Below are 20,306 nucleotides of genomic sequence, written 5' to 3' on the forward strand. Positions count from 1 at the left end.
ATAAAGGTACCATCATCAGTAGATTGTAGGCATTGGGAAGATGTGTTTAATAATATATAAAATGTGATGATGTTGTAAATGATACTACTGATTGGGAAACCCCACCAGAAGATATAGAGAAACATAAATACATAGATGTAAGTACATCTGAATCAGAGAAAAGCAGTGACTGCAACATACCAAATAATATACCAAAACGTAAAAAGAAAAAAAGACACATTAAAAATAAACGGAGAAACAAGCAAATAGTAGAAGAAATACAGCCAAAAGAATATTTTAAAAAGCATAAGGATATAAAAAAGGCTATAATAGATGATATAGATATAACAAAAGAAACTGACGTCAAAAATAAATCAACAGATACTAATATAAGTACAAGTATAAGCCCATATCTATTGATTGATTAATGTTAAGCTGTAGAAATTTCTGCTGCATGTCAGCCATTTCGTTATATTCAATATTTACTTTTTGCTCATTTGAAAATACCAAGTCAAGTTTGTTTTTCTTACTTGGGAATTCAAAATCTTTTCTATACCATAATTTATGATGTGGTTGTACCTCTATATTATACTTATTCACAAATCGCCATATATTAGTAAGAATACAAGCAACACGAAACTGAATATTATGATATCTTATATTGGTTATTTGCAATGCTGCACGATTATTATTAATTCGTTCAAATTTAGAGCCTAACATAGAGAACTGTGCTTCTATTGCTGAACGAAATGATCTAAACTTGTTATTAGAGTATGTCTCATTGATTATTAAATTTTGTCCTCGTTCTTTTCTTATGGGATGTAAAAAATTACGATCATAAAAACTATATCCAGCATCTGTCGCATTATCTTTAAACTTTTGTATAAATAAGTTATATCCACCATCTATTCCTAAACAATCTGCCTCACTTATTTTTTTATATAGTTTCATATTAATAAACATAGTACCATCATTTCCGATAGCACATTTCTCAGATACTGAAACATGTGTAATTATTTCATTCATATCCTGTATAACTTGTGTACGTACAGCTAGCCCTTTTAATTTATATGAATATAACTGTGAATGTGACTCATTTGGTTTATAATACTTAATTTTACTCTCATGTCCATCAATAAATAGTGTAACATTCTTAAAACCATCCGGATTGTTTATTATTGCTGATAGAATGCGAATACGTGGTGATGAGAACATACTATCTAGATCTTGTTTTACCTTTTTATTCAATTCATTATAGTTAGTAATCCAGAACCGCTTATATAAATCGTAAAATGTTGCATATGGCATAACAGTATGCATATCCTTTCCTGATACACCTGATACCATATGATATAATAATGCAAGTCCTTTTCAATCTCGCAGTATGGCCCTGGATATTCAATATTTCCATATAAAACTGTAAGAAAATAAAATACAGGTATAAATTAATCTATTAAGTAATACATCCTTTATATCATTTATTGTATTATTCTTCATATCTTTAATAGCTGTTCTATGATTAAATCTATGTTGCATTTCAGGCCAAGATTTATCAAGAAAAGTCCATTTATTATCAATTAAATTTTTAATTTCAATATCGAGTTGTTCAGTATGTTGTGTTGTGTTCATTTTTATTTGTTGTTATGTACTTTAAACAACCGCTCTTTTTTTTTCTCATGGGAGGCTACCAATATAAATAAAAAAATTCAATTTTTATTATTTTTATTGTAAATCAATAATTAATTCGGCCACTGATGGTTATACCAGTCATAGCAACTTTATTATCTATATTACAGCTAGTAGATTATAATTGGTTAGACAACTAATAGCAGGACGCCCATCCTTCATCCAGATCGTGGACGGCCTCAGTAGGGTTGTTGTTGTAATTGGTGCTCCATGGAGCTGGAAAGTAGACCCCGTCGGTTGTGTTATTCTTGATGTTGTGGTTGTTCATGTTCATTGTATAGAGTTTGGTTATGTGTTTTAGTTGGAGATTGGAATATTGTTGTAGGGGGTATCCCCTTTTGTCTTCTTTTTATATATTTTTCTTTTCTTTTCTTTTTTTTTACAGTCTTTTCTCTATGTATTTTATAATATGTTCATCTTAGAAGTGTATATTTTTTTTCTTTATGCATTTGCACGTTTATTTTTCAAAGTTATTGATCTATGATGAACGTCCTCTGGTAGGTCGATAGCTACTATCTCTTTTCTTCTTTTTCTTTGTTTTTCTCTGATTTCCTGCATTTTTAGTCCTTCTCGATTTTCCTTGCTGCGGCATCGTCTGTGTTGTTTCGTCTTGGTCTGATTCTGATACATCTTCTTGTGGTGGTACTGCATCGAACTCGTCGGTAATGAGGTGCAGCTATGCCTGAGATATTGGGCTCGGTACTCGGTATCAGGTAAAGTATAAGAGCGCAATCGGTTTCAATGGTAGGGGTTCAGTAGGAATCTTCCTTGCATCGTTTTTAATCGATAGGTACCGCATTTGTTGACCTTGTGAATCAAGAATGGTCCTTCCCATAGATCTTCTAGGCATCCTGCCCAATTTCCTTCTAAGTAATTTTAATATACTTGAACAGTATCTCCTATTCGGAAAGGGCGTTTCAGTTCCTTGCCTTGTTGTAGTAATTTCCGTTTGATTCTCTGTTTCTGTGCCGCTTGTGCACTTTTGATTGTATCAATCGCTTCTTCTCTTATTGTATTGAGTCTTGTGATATGTTCCTCAAATAAGTCAGGTATGATCGTATCTTCGTCGCACTCATCATCCTCTTCCAGGAGATCTGCAATGTTTGTTTGTGGTTGCACGTGTCGGTCGAAAGGTGTATGTGGTTCTCGTCTATAGATCAAGTAAAATGGAGATCTCTTCGTCGTTTCTTGTCGAATACTGCGGTATGCGAATAGTAATGCAGGTAGATACATTAGCCAGTTCTTCTTTTCTTCTTTATTGAGTCTTTTCAACATGACTCCGACCGTTCGATTATATCGTTCGACTAGTCCGTTCGCTTGTGGATGATATGGTGATGTGAGTCGATGTTCGATGCCGTATTGCTTGCAGACGGCATTTACAAGGTTGTTTTGGATAGGTAAGCCATTGTCTGAGCACAAAACACGTGGGCAGCCATGTATAGTAATGACACATTCGTAAACAAACAGAGAAACTTCTGCTGCATTTGCCACTTGTAAGGCACGTGCTTCGACTTATTTGCTGAAAGAACAAATAGCTACAAATTCTCAAGGCTGGTCATTTGTTCGCCTCTTATCCCAAGTACCATAGTGAAACAAATTAGATAGAGAGATACTGGAGTGCTGCTAAGTGTATTGCAAGAAGTGAATGCGATTATACATTTTCGTCACTAAGAGATAACCTTGATAGCTTTCTAGATCAAGTCTCTTCACCTGATGCTAAGTCTCTAGAAATCCGCCATTATTACAATTGCTGCTGGCGTTATATTCGCACATACTATGATATGAAAGCTGGAAACGATGCTTTTAAGCTTGTTGAAAAGTAGTTTACCTCGAAAAGAACAGAACACTTAGAAAAAATGATTAATTTGTATATCACACTAAATAAATGAGCCAAGACGCCTAATAATTCTTTTATACTACATATAATATTCATCTCACTCAATGATGGCTCCTGCACCCTGGCGGCTATACTATTTACCAGCGGAATTTCAAAATTTCTCGATTTTTGACAGTGATGGTTTAAGTCAGTATACACATGGCTCTTCCCGATTTTACTTATGAACCGCCTGTGCATGATACGGGCACCAACCAAGAACACTCCATCTACACCTTTCAACCAACTGTGGTGACACGGGCTCGCATAGCCCGACTAGAATGAGTGTCGCTTGTTCATGCTCAGCGTCAACTAAGCACTAGTGATGAAAAAAATTGTGCTACTTCTCTTGTGTTTGGCGTGTAGGCCGTTCTCCAGGCAGTGTCATGCTTGACATCAGCCCTGTGCCAGGCTCTTTTGACAACGCCGTCGAAATACTGATGAAAGAATATCCTCTTAGCAATGGTGTCCTTACACACCGCGAAGGACAATGTGTAGTCGCTGAAATCAACCTCAGAACTGAAGAACAAAGGACCAGTGCCATCAAGCAGGGCATCGAGTTCACACCAACCATAACGATCTGTACCACTCCTGCCTTGGCAAAGAATGCCACGATCAAGAAGCTTCGCCTCACCCATCTCCTGCTACTCCACCCTTAAGATCTGGAACGCGGCTTGCAAGAAACGTTTCGTCCCTACGGTGACATCCTCGATGTCGGTATCCATTGCAATCTAAGAACGAAAGCTTACATGGGCCAAGGATTCGCCGTCCTAGATATACAGCCACTACATAATCAACAACTCCACGCCCTTAGTCATCATATTCTTTGGTGCGGCAACCAGGAAGAGTTGATCTATGCCAATTTTGATCAGATGCTGCTCCACTGCTCGCGCTGCCATGAGCCAGGGCATGCCGTTGCTGACTGCCTACGCGCCTGACGTAACCAGAAAGGATGCTTTAAGTGGGGTGCTCAGAGCCACTATGCTGCAAGCTGCCCCACTGTGTGAAACAGTGAGGACTGGACCCCTGGTGCCAACAAAATAAGCCGCCGCAAGACTGGTCACACGCGTGATCAAAACCCCTCGAAGGAGCTCCTGAAGTCTAAACACGCGACTGTAAAAGGCAAGCCCGTGGAACCGACCAACCGGTTTGCTCATCTGGAAAACTTGGATACCAATGACGACAAATTAGCAACCGACGCGGAAACCACCTAAGAAGAGGTGGTCGATTGCTCCCCCACTTTCATGCGATGAGAGTACCTTGAACAAGCACTTGACGACATCGTCATAGAATTTACGGACTATCAGACTGATAGACTGATGATCCCAGCTGAAGAACAAGATCTAGTTTTGGAAGTCAACCCTCCTAAGGACTGGATAGATAGCATGGAACTCTCGGACACTGCCAAGGAGATCCTACAAGATGCACACTTCCCTGCAGACCTGAAACAAGTCCTGTATGTCCGACTCTCACGCCAACGAGACATCAGCCTGCAAGAATATGAACAAAGTTTACTCTCAGACAACAGCTCAGGCTCCCCTTCCGACCTAAGCACACGCATACCTACAAAATCGCAGCTCGAATGCAATCCCAGTGATGATCAACCCTCACTCCTCTCTCAATAATTTTTATGATAGTAAAAACCAACGATATCTCACTCGCGTCCATTAATTGCAATGGATTACTTACACCCAACAAAACACAACTCATTCGACATATCAAACAACATCAATCACATATCATTACTATGCAAGAAACACATATATCAACACCCTCACAGAAGAACAAATTCCACCGTTATTTCAACGCAACGCAATCATTATAGACACATCATTGCAGCATCGTATCACTTAGCGCCGACCTCAATCTCACACAAATTTCAGTGTTCGATAACCCTCGACATCTTCTCGTTAAAGTCGAACACCACCAACGACTTTTTCAGCCTTTTTATATAGTTACCATCTATGCACCAGCAACGTCGCCGACCCAACAACGGCAATTTTTCACATCCCTCTACAACTCAACCATCTTTAATCAACAACATCCCTATCCCGAACGATTGATTCTCTCTGGGGATTTCAACTTTAGCCACCAATGCTCAGGGTACCATCTCAACGCACTGTCAGCCTGGTTCACTATGCTACACCAACACGTCATCAACTGCATCAACCATGATCCGCAAGAGACACTGCAGCCGACGTTTCGTCGAGGTGATATACGATTTTCACCATTGACTACATCTATGCCGCTTCACCAGTTGTCCAAAATATGTTAAAGACCAGGGAAGTATTGTACGTTGCCAGTTCATGGTCCGATCATGCATTATTGTCTGCAACCTTTAATTTGGGTCCCTCTCCCACCGGCAAAGGCTATTGGCGGGGCAATCCTCTGATTTTGGCTTCCAAGGACTTCCGACATCAACTTGCAACTCAACTCACAGCTTTCTTCGCACGCAGCGACAGCACTTCAATACCGCAACAGCAATGGGAGGAACCGAAGCGTCTACTAAAGCGGCAGATGCAAGAGTATTGCTGGCAACGCATCAATAAAACAACAGCTTACCCCAAACAACTACAATCGAAATGCAACTGGTTTTTATGGTCAAATCCACCCATCACTACACGCATATGGCTCTTAAAGATAATTGAACAACAAATATTAGCAGCACAACATGAAGTTTGCGACACCCTCACTTTACGTGCAGGAGAGCACTGGCGGGAGCAAGGTGCGAAATCTGCTGGTTACCTCAAATGAACCATACAACAACGCACGTCACAGGCCAACATTGTCACTCTACAACATCCTCACACTGGCGACATATGTAACACAGTGGAATCGATGCATTCAGCCGTAACAGCTTTCTATGAACAGTTGTATACCCCTGACGACGTTGACGACTCAGCTATCCAACAACTGCAGCACAACATACCATCCTCAGCACACCTCAGAACCAACAGCAAAGAAAGCTTAATCGATCCCTTCAGCATTGAAGATCTCCAAGACAGAGCTAAACGAGCCCCACACCAAAGTAGCCCTAGAACCGACGGTTTACCATATGGCATTATTTAGAGGCTCGTATTCAAATACCCGGCAGCCAAAACACTTACATGTCAAGTATATGAAGATGCATTGAAAAATGGTCTTTTTCCTGATTCTTAGACCGAAACCTGTATCCGTCTCCTCCCAAAAAAGGGCGATCTGACTACACTCAAGAATTGGTGGCCGATCAGTCTCATCAACTGTGATGCCAAGATATACACACAGCTGCTAAATAAGCGCGTCGTGCTGGCTGCTGCACCCCTGATTAACCCACAGCAAATGGGATTCATGCTGGGTCGCTTTATTGCAGAAAATGGCCTAGTAGCATGCCTTGTCATAGAACACGCCTCAAGCAATACGTCGTCAGCCATTAGCCTCCTACTCGACCAGGAAAAAGCGTATGATAGGATCCATCCACAGTACTTAGTTCAAACTTTGCAACACTTTGGTTTTCCCGATCAAATTATTAATAGCATCAACTCACTGTTTTTCAACACGCGTATACGTATCAACATTAACGGTCATCTTAGCACACCATTTGCACAATAACGCGGATTACGACAAGGAGATCCACTGTCGCCGATCTTTTCAACCTGACTCTGGAGCCTTTGCTGCGCTCGTTACAAAGAGACGTATCATATCAAGGATATATCTTCACACCACCGAACAATGACATTGCACCAGCCACCATGCCCACCCCCGAGCCAATTAAAACACTCGTCTACGCGGATGAGATTCTTGTTTTCCTGCAATCTCCCGAGGATTTGCGCCGGGTTTTGTACCACATGGATGTCTATCAACGCGCTTCAAATGCCAAGTTCAATTAAGAAAAGACCCAAGCAATCTCTCTAGGAGGGGCACCACAACTTCGATCGAATGCTTTGCTACACCAACATGGAATTCTGCCTTGTCACGATCGTACGCAGGCCGACCCCGTCACATATTTGGGCTATCCACTGACCTTCTCAACAACCCAACTGAATACATTCATGAACCGGTTGCTGGAAGCGGTCAAGAACCAATGCAACATTCACTTGAGCCGCAACTTGTCTATCCGCGGCCGTGCCACCGTGCTAAACACCTTGATTTTGTCAAAACTATGGCATGTTCTGTGTATCATTGGCGCACCACTGTCAGGCTTCCACCAAAAACTGAGAAGCACCATCAGCAGCTTCCTGATGCATCGAATGTTCCCACACGTGTCCTATCAGAAACTATGTGCACCACGACACCAGGGTGGGATTGGCTTATTGGACCCCATTTTACAACAAAATGCGCTCCAGCTAAGGTGGATTCAACTGATGCTGGATGAAAGCGGTATGCTCCCACAACATATTCTATATCTGATCCATCGACTACTTGTCATCAAAAAGTAATCCGCAGACCACTGGCTGGTCTTGTTCTCTCCAGCTAGTCGTAAACAACGAGCGTATGAATCAGCATCGCCAGTTGCCTTGGTCCTTCATGCCATTGATGTGGCTGGTTTGTCCTAGGATACACTCGACAACTTAACACCTGCAACAGCATTAGAATCACCACTCTCTGTCATCATTCAGCCATCATCCGACAACCCAGCACCTAGACGACCAGGTTTCTCCAAGTAACAGGTGAAGGATTTTTCATTTTTGATCAGTCCCTTAGGTATATTCGCCTGCGCCAGCGCCAGCTTGACGACGACGTCAGACACCCAACGCTTCTCAATCAACTCAGACACGACGTGATCCATTTCCACTATATCATTCGCCCTTTCTTTGCATGACTTCGCATTCACAGCGCTAATGCACAAGATAGGTGTTCACATCAACCTGACTCTATCAACTTTCAACCACTAACCAACGCCATCAAAAATGACCCAGCATTCACCTTGTGGCAAACCAAGGCGTACCGACGCAAACTCACTCCAGGAACACCCATATTCCCATGTTCCACCAAAAACTAGCGTGTCTTTTGGGCCACCCCCATGGACCATGCTGCTAGAAATGTCCTCTTTCGCATCTGTCATACAGCCATACCTAATGCAGAACGACTGTTTAGTATGAACACCACCTTCCTTCCCTCTCTGGAATGCCGGCTTTGTGGTTGTCCCAACGAAACACTGGCTCACTTCTTCGTTCTATGTCCACGCAAATTTGATATATGGCAACGAGTCTGGAACCGCATCTGCCACCATGACCTGCGCCCATCTGCCTTTCTTCATTTCATCTCCACTGGGGATCCACCGTACTCCTCTTTCACTCACACGCAACTTCTCCTCATTATCACTTATACTCTTTTGGCCATCTGGCGAGCCCACTGGGCTTTTATTTTCGCCAACACACCCTTTCTTCCTGCTAAGACTGCTGCCATAGCAGTCAAGGCAATCTTTCGATATGTTTTCTAATTTCTTGTTATTTTTCTTCCTTCTGCTTATTACACTTTCAAGGCCGCTGTTACCTCTCTTCTGTTGAACGGGTATCAGCAAATAAAATCTGAGGGTAAAATCCTCTATACAGATAAAAAGTCAGTATGCACCATACCTTGTATGGCTAAACTCAATTTCCAAAGTTGTAACTTTTTATGGACTCTACTTTTTATGATCCTTATGAGCAAAATTACTTTTGCAGTGTATACTTTTTGTAACAACAGCTTGTCATGCTCAAATCATATACCTGTGGATTGTGTACCAAACTATATTTATTTCTGATAAGTCACCAATGCATTCTAATAATGAAATTTAATAATATTCAATCCTACAAACAAGTTGTATTTGCGTTTTGAAGTGCAGGGAAAGAGAGGGGATGTTTTAGCGACAGTTTCAATTTACAGCTGCCATCATATTTTAGAAAGAATTCCTAGGCGCCATGATGTAAAAAAGCGCTCTGACAATCACTAGGAAAAATCCTGTACGAAATCGCCAAAGTCGTACGAACGCTACAGAAGATATTCCACGACTTACATAGCGGTCCCAGCCGCATTGGTACATTAGCATATAAAGTAAAATATTGATTACCAATTTATTTTGATTACACTATTTTACCTATTTAGGCACATCGACGCTTATTGGCGCGTTGGGTGGTTTGCCCAACGTGACGTAGATGGGCTCGAACGTACGTTGCGAAACCATATCAAAGAGCGCTTAAAGGTGAGAATATGCGCATATGTAGCGAGTGGTTAAACAATCTATAAATAAAACTCAACTATTCGCTAAAAAGGGACACAAATGCGTCTTCATGGCTCTTCCCGATTCCCTTCAAAAAGTGCCTGGGGTCACTCCTGATGGTGACTCCAACCAACCCAAGGAAAATCCACCAACACATCCAAAACGAACCTATGCTCAAGCAGTTACCCAGAAACGTCCGGAAATCAGTCGAGGTCGTCTGATAACCCAGCTTAACGAATACATCCCTGAAGATGTAAAAATGACACTTGGCAGCATGGCAGCCAACAGTCAACCAATCGCATCCCATTTACTTCGTCGAGGAACGGAAGAATACAGTGTTTTCTTTGATATGTCGACACGCTCAGTCAAAGAGGACGCGTTTTTCCGAGCAGCTTGAGAAACGTTTGAAAACTGGGATGAGGCCATAGGTCTCATCCACCATCGCGAAAAGAAACAAGTCCTGTATGAGATGACTTTTGCAGACGAGGACATCTGCAACTTAGCACTGGAAAAGGGCGTTACCGTCGGTGATGTTCACTTCCTGGCTGTCAGATCGCTCCCTCCGGAACACGATCTCACCAAAGTACAACTCGAAAAACTGCCTACAGGCGTCAAAATGTATGAGCTGGAGGTCTTGTCGCGCCAAACACTTACCCAATTCGGACACGTGTTGCAACTTGGATTATACCGCTCTGTAGAGGGTGGTTGGTTCCAGGGTAAAAGATACGCAGTGCTCATGAAATCTAAGAACACCATCCCAGAGTCGTACAAGCCCCTCACCTACAAGGTCGACTTCGGTCTCGTGCAAGGCCGAGAACGGTCTTTTTACGCTACTTGGCAACCCATGGGTGATTACTGCCGATACTGTCACTCCCAAGACCACACTCTGTAACAATGTCCAAGCCGCGTTCAACCAGAATGCTTCAACTGTGGAATGATCGGTCACTATGCGAGAGAATGCGATCATCCACACAACGCACTCCCGCGCAAACAACCAAAGACGACGACTGGTTCAGCATCGCCAAGCAATAAAGTCGACGACAACCAGCAAAGGTCCAAAGAAGACCAAAACCCAACAATCGCATCCACCAGCTCAACATTTAAGTGATACACAATCTGATCATCGCTCTCATAATGTTCACTCGAAGTCAGCTTTGGACAAAACGACGATTACCATTCCCAACCCGAATTGTGAACAAGAGCGTGAAAACCAGGCTCAGCTACACTCGAAGGTCAACGAGGCCACACCAAAGCAACAACCCAAAGGGAACTCAAAACGTCGAAGTTCCCAGCCTAAACATGTACCCATGGTCACCGAGGAACCGCTCAGCGACAACATGGATACCTCAGACGAAGAATTCACACCCCCAACAGACGATGAATCATCATCTCAATCATCCTCCGATGAAACTGATAAGGATGAAACAGAAGACATGATACTCTGCTCGGACGAAGTGGATGCATTGACCCAGGATGCTACCCAACCGCTTCCGTCGGAAGCAGGAGGTTTGGTGGATTCCGCCTTCACACTTGAAGAGCACCGGAACACGTCGCCTATCAGCACACCATCGGGTGCCTCGGCCTCGAAGCACAATCCCCAGCAGCAGCAAAGTGAAGACTCAAGCGACGACAACAAATTCGACGCCACTGAGTCAACGTCCCCCGACAGCGGTCCACAGCACGCCAACAATTTGATCAACCGGTCAATCGTCCGCGGAGACTATGGCCTCTGATTAGATCAACCCCTCCTTTTTATATTTAAAATTTTAAAAAAGATAGGAGAGCAAAGAAGTTCAGAAACAGAGAAAACACAAAAGCAAACCAAAAAAAAAAAACAGAAACAAAAAAATGACACTCACTATTGGTTCGTTAAACGTGCGACATCTTGTCAAACATGACCCACACAACCCCAACAAAACAAAACACTTCATCTGTCATCTACGCCGTCAAGCCCTGCACCTGCTGGCACTTCAAGATACGGGCACTCATAATGATGAACACAACAAAACTTTACAACAACGGGTTCTGTGCTCGCGACAGTTCATGGAGTAAACACTGTGCCATTATCAGCTTTTCTCCCGTTGTCAACATCCAACATGTCTTTGCGTCGCAAAGCGGCCGGATATTGTTGGTGACGGTTACACACATCAATAATAAATTCCCACCGTTCAACATTATCAATTTTTACGCGCCTGCCGCCTACAGGGATCGGAAAGACTTTTATAGTCTCGAACTCCTTCCAATCCTGCAACAGCCAAATATGATTCCGCATGGTGATAGGTTGTTTATCCTTGGAGATTTCAACTATTCATATGCGCAGCGCGACTCATCATTCATGAAAGCAGCACCAAAAGAGTGGTGCGCACACTTGAATGAAAACTTTGTCAACATGATGCTGCCGTCGGACGGATCCAATAACCTCACGACAACATTCTACAACGGACGAGGCACATCGTCAATTGATTATATCTTTGCGTCATCATCACTCTCCCTGCTGTGCTCAGCACCCGATGTCCGCCATGTGAATAGCAACTGGACAGATCATGCATTGATAGTGATCAGCATGCGGGCCAGTAATATCTGGCAGGGTCAAGACATATAGAGAGCCAACCCACTTATTGTCAACTCGGTATAGTTTGAAGAAGAACTGAATTCAGCACTCTCATCGGCACATATATGAATTGCCAACATAACCTCGCCACAAGAGGCCTGGGATGAAGTCAAAAAGATTGCGAAAGAGGAATGCCGTCAATATGGACGTTATCTAGCCAAGAAAAAAGACCATCGCGAAAAACACCTACTTCGTCAACGTAATAAGATGATGCGCCATTTCAAGACAACAGGAAGTCGACCTCAGCGCCTTGTTGATATTACCGCCGAGCTCAACAGGATTCAAGAAGATCACGCTAGAATTTTAGCTATCAAAGCTAATGTCCGCTGGAGAGAGCGTAGCGAAATATCGGCCGGCTATCTAAAACGCACAGCACAACAACGAATGGCACAAAGGAACATCCTCCAGCTAGAACATCCAGTAACAGGCATCGTAGACTCTTCGATTGATCATATGCATCAAGCAGTCTGTTCATTTTATTCACAATTATACTCACCGGAACCGACGGATGCAGCAGCTATATCAGACCTGTTGGACCATTCACCGCCATCATGCGTGCTCTCACAAGACTCTTGCGACATCTTAACAGAAGACATGACTCTCGACGAGTTACTTGACGCAACCAAACGTGTACCGAAAGGAAGCAGTCCGGGACTAGACGGCCTGCCCTATTACATGTTGTCTACCATATTCAAACACCCGTTATATGGCAGAATGGCTGTTGATATTTACAACTCAGCTTTACATCAGGCACTATTCCAGCATCATGGTCAGACACATGTATTTATCTCATTCCGAAGAAAGGGGAGCTCTCCCAACTACGAAACTGGCGTCCAATTGCATTGATCAACACGGACTCTAAAATATTTACCCGTATCATGAACTCAAGAATAGTCCGTGTTAGTAATGCATTAATTAACAAGTATCAGACGGGTTTCGTGCACGGACGCTACATCGCAGACAATGGGCTTGCTGTACGACTTGCTATGGACCATGCCGCCAGCGTAAATGCCGATGACGTCGGTTTATCTTTGGATATGGAAAAAGCGTACGACCGCGTTCATCCAGAATATCTCGAATGTTGTCCTAGCAAATGGGGATTCCCAGCAAAGATCATCTCTTCTATCAAGACTCTTTTATTCGGCAGCAATCTACGAATCAACATTAACGGGTCCTTGTCTCCAGCATCTAAACAACAACGTGGCGTTCGACAAGGAGACCCTCTCTCGCCTATTTTGTTCAATCTGGCCTTAGAGCCTTTCTTGGTCCGCATCCTCAACGATGAACAATTACACGGATATGATATATTGATGGCAGCAAGTAAAGCTCTTACCCCAGTCACACCGTCTCCAACTAAGCTATAGGTTCTAGCCTACGCCGATGACTGCTTTGTTTTCATTCATAATGAATCAGATTTGCAACAAGTCCGCCACCACTTAGACACCTACTCCAGAGCATCAAACGCCAAGGTCAATATGGGCAAAACGCACGCCATATCGCTATCTGGCAAGTCGTCATCCACATTGCGCTCGTGTTTGGAGGGAATGGGCATTAGATCATGGTTCGATCGACGAGCCCATCAAGCCTTGGTATATCTCGGATATCCTTTGTATCAATCGCCGCAGCAACGGGATGGCTTCCTGGACAAACTCCTAGGCAAGATCAAATCAGCCTGCAACATCCATGCGCACCGGTCACTCTCGATTCGCGGTCGAGCGACAATTCTGAATGTGCTGATATTATCATCACTTTGGCCCGTCTTACGAGTTTGCGCGGTCCCTCAAGCATCCCAGAAGAAAGTTCGCAGCATTTGCCATGACTTCTTGACTAAAAAGATGCTTCCCAAAGTTGCATTTCACCGACTGGCACCACCTCGCAAACAAGGGGGCCTTGCAATATTAGTCCCGGAAGCACAACAATCAGCACTCCAGCTCAGATGGATCCAACCATGTTTACTAATGACACCAAGCAGCGATCGTTCATACATTCGTGGATAATTAATACTCAGGCAACATGGACTCCAAACCTGGACCCACATATGTGTCTCCTATTTCCCCGACTTCGGACTGCTTCAATGAGTAAACCCGTCAGCTTCTCAAATCAGCTATGCAAGGCCTTAGACAATTTTACGGTTGACTATCAATCCCAACTCATACCGCCCGCTACAGTTCTACAACTGCACGTCCTAGATGCCATGACGCCGACACAGCGCTTGCTCACCAAAACCTTAGACGTATGCTTACGACGCATCGCCAAACACAGGATCCTAATGGATGATTTATTCATCTTTGATTTAGCGAATGGCTGTTTATGGAGACGGCTCGCCACGGAATTCTTGATTTACCCGCGCCTTTTGGGTCTACTGGTTCGCTTCTTGGACTTGGGTGAGTTGGGATTCCAACCAGCGGTGTTTCAGACTTTGATCCCGAGGCATCTTCTTCACAACTCTATTGATCCCGCTATCCGTGAACATAAGGCGGTCGATCTGGGAGCATGGTGCAAGGTCCAAGATAAACAATTGACCACGATCACAGCAAAAGAACTCAGACAAGCAATCATCGACAAGTCTATACACGTCAAAGCCCGGGAAAACACGATCTTAGCACCTAGACAATGGGATACCTTCTGGCGATTGAAGATATCGCCAACGGCAAGAAATGTTTGGTATCGAGCGCTTCACAATAAGATTTCATGCCGTAAAACTCTACATTCAATTATGCCCTCCGAATTCACATCCGCTGTATGCCCAATTTGTAACCAAGATGAAGATGATTTGTCTCATTTCCTGTACCAATGCCCTCGCAAATGGTCGATCTGGTGCTCCGTGTGGCCCGACCTACTATTACAATCTGTTACAGAATCTGCTGTACACTATGCCATCTTTCACCTGTATTTTCCCCAAAATGCTCCCCGTCTCCCTTCAGATATAATTATCAGCTGTATATTAGAATGTCTTTGGAACGCCCACTGGCGCTTTGTTTTAAACAACTCTCCCTTCGTTCCCGATAACATTATAACGCAAATCCATTCTCTTTTGTTAACCCGCACCCAAGAAATTCTTCCTTATATCGCCAACTAGTCAAACGCTACTTAGCTTCTTCTCCTCACCTCTCATATTTAATATGCACGTGACTTGAAATAAAAACCGACGCAATAATTTGTTGCGCGCCTAAAAAAAACAAAAAAACAAATGCGTCTCCAAGAACTGTTTAATGGCAGCATTGCGAATTTTATGAAGACAGTAGATGATCAGTCAGCTAATAGATTTGTGACTCTACTTTCCAGTAAGCGACAAACTGATGTAAAAAGGTGCACGACACAGAAGTCAGCAACACAATGGTCAAGGCTTCAAGTAACTCCACACCTGTCGTCCCTGAATTTGAAGTTGAAGATCTTTTAATTTTGTAACTATTGAGCAAGCTGAAAATGACTGTCTGACAAGAGCGCCTTCACAGCCCCCTCATGCCTGACATCAACGTATGGCCCACCTCCACCGTCGTCACTTAGTATAAGTTAAGGTGCTGTGTTTTATAGCATCCTGACGCTTTTACCTACCATGTAGCCCAAGGGATCCACCCGACCAGTCGATGATACACATACAACAGATACAGCATGATCAAGCTCATGCATCATGGAAGGCCACATTAGCTGAGCGCCAACATGAAAAGTATCTTTTTTACCCACATCTGCCTGTGTATCAGCCCTTCCATATCTTCCTTTTTTTTAGCAGGTATGCGGTTGCCACCCTCCTGTAACGCTGTGTTCTAAAAAAAGTAATTACATGACAAACCAAAACAAGCGTACTATATTCATTTATTAAATTTTTTTGAGTGTGTTTGCTGGAAATGAGTGTGAACTAACACAGACTTTAATGTACATGGGATCTATTGGACAAAGCTGTTGCCCTTGGAGATGTTCTTCTTGAGTTCAGGAACGGCCTTGCTGATCAAATCCTTTTCGTAGTCGGAGATTTCGCCCAAGCCGTGGATCTTTTCAACACCGTCCTTACCAAGCTCGATGTTGGTGGAGAAGTATTCGACGCCCTGGTCCTTGAAAAGGTCGGACTGGACAAACGAGGGCTCAATAACATTCTTCTTGCCACCAACGGTAGCGTCGAGGACGGAGCTGGCGAAACGGGCACCAGCGAAAGCCATGGAAAGAGTGGCGGAACCAGTGCCGTTCTTGGCCTGGACAACTTCGTCACCACCAAACTGAATACGGTGGGTCAGAGCATCAATTTCTTCCTTGGTGAACGATTCACCCAATTGCGACAAAAGAGGGACGATCGTAATACCGGAGTGACCTCCAACCACGACGCAGTTGACGTCCTTGGGGTCCTTGTTCTTGATTTCAGCAACGAAACGCGAGGCGCGGACAACGTCGAGGGTGGTGACACCATACAAACGTTTGGGGTTAAAGACACCGGCCTTCTTCAAGGTTTCGGCAAAAATGGGGACGGTGGAGTTAACGGGGTTGGAGATGATCAAGAAGTGAGCGTTGGGGCAGTACTTGGCGGAAGCCTCGGCCAAGTCACGGACGATGGAGGCGTTGGTGTTGAACAAGTCATCACGGGTCATACCTAAAACAGGAAGCGTTACAGTAAGTCATACAGTTTCATTTAGTGATAACCATCCACATTGTCATTTAAATAGAGAGATGCTTACCGGGCTTACGGGGGACACCAGCAGGGCTAAATAAACAAGATTATAACAATTAGATTCAGCTTTTTAAATTATGCACATTCCTGGTAAGCCTTTATTTTAAGCAGTAACTTACATGATGACAACGTGAGCATCCTCAAGAGCAGCCTTCAAACCTTCGTTCTCGGCAGTGAAGCCCTTGACCTACAAAGAGAAATTCGCATTATCCCAGAGAAAAACTCTTAGTACCCTTCATACTTTCCATCCGTGTTGCTCGTCTGTCCGAAGAAAAAACTTACAACAGATTTGGTGTTGATGTGGCTAAACAAAGAGACGCGTATATTTAGTATCTATATTGCACACATACACACACACACACACACTACTAGTAACAACACAGATAAACCTAGATTGACCTAGTAGATATGAAGGTACCGTGTATTTACCTGATATCAGCGGCAACACCGGGGGTGTTGACAATATCGTAGAGAGAGAGCTCAGTGACATGGGGGTTCTGCTTCATGAGAAGCGAGAGAGGTTGACCGATACCACCGGCAGCACCGAGGACGGCAACCTTGGAAAGGTTAGCAGCGGAGGTGGAGAAAGCACGCTTGGAGGCAGCAGAGGCAATACGCGAAACAACGAACATGGTTATTTTATTTTGTTGAGAAAGAAAAAGAAAGAGAAAAAGATTTCTGACCCATTCACTATTTCAGGCCCCTTGCAACTTGTTTTTTTTTTTGTATTCCAGCTCTTTTTTTGTGCGAGGCGGGGTGATGAAGTCACAGCGGCTAACAGTTCTGCCGTCCGCAGTAAGTTTCCAGTCCTGTCTCCCGTAGACTAGGAGCACTAAGCTTTTTTCTGACAGCAGCAAAAAAAACCTGATCATTGATATTCAATCTTTGTTATATATAATTATTTGGAGTAGAGTAGATCGTGATCGATGCTTGGACTGACAGCCAGGTCAGATTGTAAGGTAAGCACAGCCGCTTTCTGAGCTCGGCTAATTATTTGTTTCCATAGCATTATTGCATTGTCGGGTTCTTGTTCTTGGATGATATCAGCAAGGTGTTTTCGGAGATTGGCCAGCAATGTCCCGACAAAACTATTATGATGATGGTTTTTTTTTTTGAGATGAGTAATTCAAAGTTCTTCCACCCCTTCTCCTTATCCTTGGATTTCTTTTTACCAGTCCCCTGCGCCTGTGACACTAATAATGCTGCTGTCGACTTGTTCCGGCTCAAAGTATTGCACGATGGCTTTGCCAGACTTGCTTGATCTTCCAGTGTACAGACAACCATCTTCGCCCAATTTGGTAATAATGTGTGGAATCATGTGAGAGAGATGAAGAGCATATGGAAGCACGCGTTGTGCCAGTGCTGGCCCTGATTTATTAAAACATCATATACACACCCCCACAAGAATTAATTATTACATGTCATTTATTACCGCGCTTGAATTTCCATCTTACCTTTCACCGTCAGAGTTGTGTGCTTATCGTCAACAAGAGTAGATGTTATCGACCTGGCTGTTTCACTCATGGCTTCTAGCTCAAAATGATTGGGTGATACGAACTTGATTGCACCCGACGAAAGGACAGATCCGTTTTGCTCGAAAATCTTGAGCGATTTTGGCACTGATGTCGGCTCAAAGAACACTTGTATATACAATCTCAGTTATTACCACTAAAGTAAATTTGTCGTTGAAGGTATACAGTTTGTTACCTGGGATACCAAGTTGAGCACTGGTTGCTGCGAGACGGGCCATCGTATTAGTTGCTAGGTTACCATCAAAACATACGAGTGCTGGCTTTTCCGTATGCAGGATTGTGTCTATCTAGTAGACAGCTCTAGTGACAATGCGTAGTGTGTATTGTGTGTGTGTGTGTGTGTGTGTATGTGTATACCTTGGCAGAATTTAGCGCATCAAAAATATCCATATCCGCCACAGCGGCGATCAATTGCCCCGACTTGGAATGAATCGCATTGTACACCTAATGATAAACCCAGTTTTAGCGTCGATCTTTGTTTCATATATGGCATCGTTGTTACAAATGACTATATTTCATTTAATTACAGCGGTAGGATGATCAGGTATGCATTGGACATACTGTGTAGACTACAGGACGAATGACGAAAAATAAAGCGAAGGTATCAGATAGCGATGGGATAGAAAGATATTGAAGATATCATAGTGGTGACAATACCATGCCGATCATTTCCATGCCTTGTCGAATCGTCTGAGCAGCCAGATCATTCCCAACAGCCGAGACCAGGAACGCGGGTGTGCCTGTGCGCATAGCCGCTTCACACACATTGCGACCCACACCCCGAGTGTTTGTTTGATATGCCCGGGACTCGAAGTATGCAGCAGCGACGTGAGCTGTGTGACGCTTTTGCTAACTGTACTTGTCATGTCGAGTGCAACACCCCCAATCACAAGCACCTATGACGCAAAAGAGTGGGTGGTGAAATGAAAACGTTAGAGCCGTATTTGTTCGAGAAAACTCACACTTCCCCCTTTTTTTCGAGTTAAGTTGACTACATTGCCAATCGCAGACTTGAGCATCGTTTTTTTTAACGCGAAAAAAATAACAAGAAAAAAAACCCTATTTTGGCTTTGCGACCTCCGACAAAGCAAGGTGCAGGAGCAGAAGTTTTACGCACAGAAGTAACAGCTCTCTGTTTTTTTACTTGTCCAACTTTCTATTAGTTGAACTCTCTCTCTCTCTCTTCTCTTTCTCATCTTCCCCTTTCCCCCCATCCCACCTCTTCCCCTCGCTTTGCCTCTCCTTCACCAGTCCCATATTGTCTTTTCAAAAAGCTTCCACATTCTATTTGCCCCAGAAAGAAGATAACCCCGCGTTTGCGAAACTTGTAGACTCAGCGCAATTTACCCACATCTCGAACAAACGCTAAATTCCTATAAACCGTCAAACACCAAACCCATCCGAAACAGCCCACTCCAACCCAGAAAGCATAAGCAACACTTCGTCGAAACATCAATGATGAAAGGGTGGAAAGGAGTTGTATCCTTTTTATTTGATATAATGCATTAACTTTACAAAAAGAAAAACGATTTCACCAGATTTCTGCTGGTCAAAAAAAAGCATCTTCTTCCTTGACTCTATACCTATGTTGTTATACTCGATTGATAGCTTTCTAGGAACAAGGCACCTGGTGCTACTCCAGTCAATGGCCATCCGAGTCCAGAGCAACAACAGCAACCGCAACAAGCACAGCCGTCATCTCCGCAACAGCCTTACTATACTACAACACCCCCTCCGCCGCCACCTTCTGTTGCCACTATCGAAACAACAGCAGCAACAACCCCTTCCTC

The 20,306-nt window shown here is 43.5% G+C and overlaps 3 protein-coding genes across 3 annotated transcripts; 1 reads left to right on the plus strand and 2 right to left on the minus strand.

Annotated features, from left to right (window-relative positions):
* Nucleotides 1-4,857: 4,857 nt before the first annotated feature.
* On the plus strand, nucleotides 4,858-6,607 carry BDB00DRAFT_878597 (uncharacterized protein; the record flags this gene model as incomplete). Its single annotated transcript, XM_053127753.1, has 4 exons — nucleotides 4,858-5,131; nucleotides 5,494-5,748; nucleotides 5,796-6,263; nucleotides 6,369-6,607. 4 exons carry the CDS (start codon nucleotides 4,858-4,860, stop codon nucleotides 6,605-6,607), a joined length of 1,236 nt encoding a protein of 411 aa, XP_052973646.1.
* Nucleotides 6,608-16,102: 9,495 nt separating this feature from the next.
* BDB00DRAFT_854169 (malate dehydrogenase, NAD-dependent) lies at nucleotides 16,103-17,661 on the minus strand. Its single transcript, XM_053125669.1, has 5 exons — nucleotides 17,414-17,661; nucleotides 17,267-17,288; nucleotides 17,104-17,171; nucleotides 16,992-17,017; nucleotides 16,103-16,906 (listed from the first exon to the last, which is right to left on the minus strand). The coding sequence occupies exons 1-5, from the start codon at nucleotides 17,614-17,616 to the stop codon at nucleotides 16,212-16,214; spliced, it is 1,014 nt and encodes a 337-aa protein (XP_052973647.1). The 5' UTR covers nucleotides 17,617-17,661; the 3' UTR covers nucleotides 16,103-16,211.
* A 70-nt stretch (nucleotides 17,662-17,731) lies between these two features.
* Nucleotides 17,732-19,604, minus strand: BDB00DRAFT_125765 (Ribokinase-like protein). Its single transcript, XM_053116167.1, has 7 exons — nucleotides 19,174-19,604; nucleotides 19,044-19,085; nucleotides 18,874-18,960; nucleotides 18,692-18,803; nucleotides 18,439-18,624; nucleotides 18,157-18,352; nucleotides 17,732-18,072 (listed from the first exon to the last, which is right to left on the minus strand). Exons 1-7 carry the CDS (start codon nucleotides 19,264-19,266, stop codon nucleotides 17,883-17,885), a joined length of 906 nt encoding a protein of 301 aa, XP_052973648.1. The 5' UTR covers nucleotides 19,267-19,604; the 3' UTR covers nucleotides 17,732-17,882.
* Nucleotides 19,605-20,306: the final 702 nt, after the last annotated feature.

The sequence above is a fragment of the Zychaea mexicana genome, assembly GCF_025766255.1.
Source record: "Zychaea mexicana strain RSA 1403 chromosome Unknown BDB00scaffold_141, whole genome shotgun sequence".
NCBI lineage: Eukaryota > Fungi > Mucoromycota > Mucoromycetes > Mucorales > Lichtheimiaceae > Zychaea > Zychaea mexicana.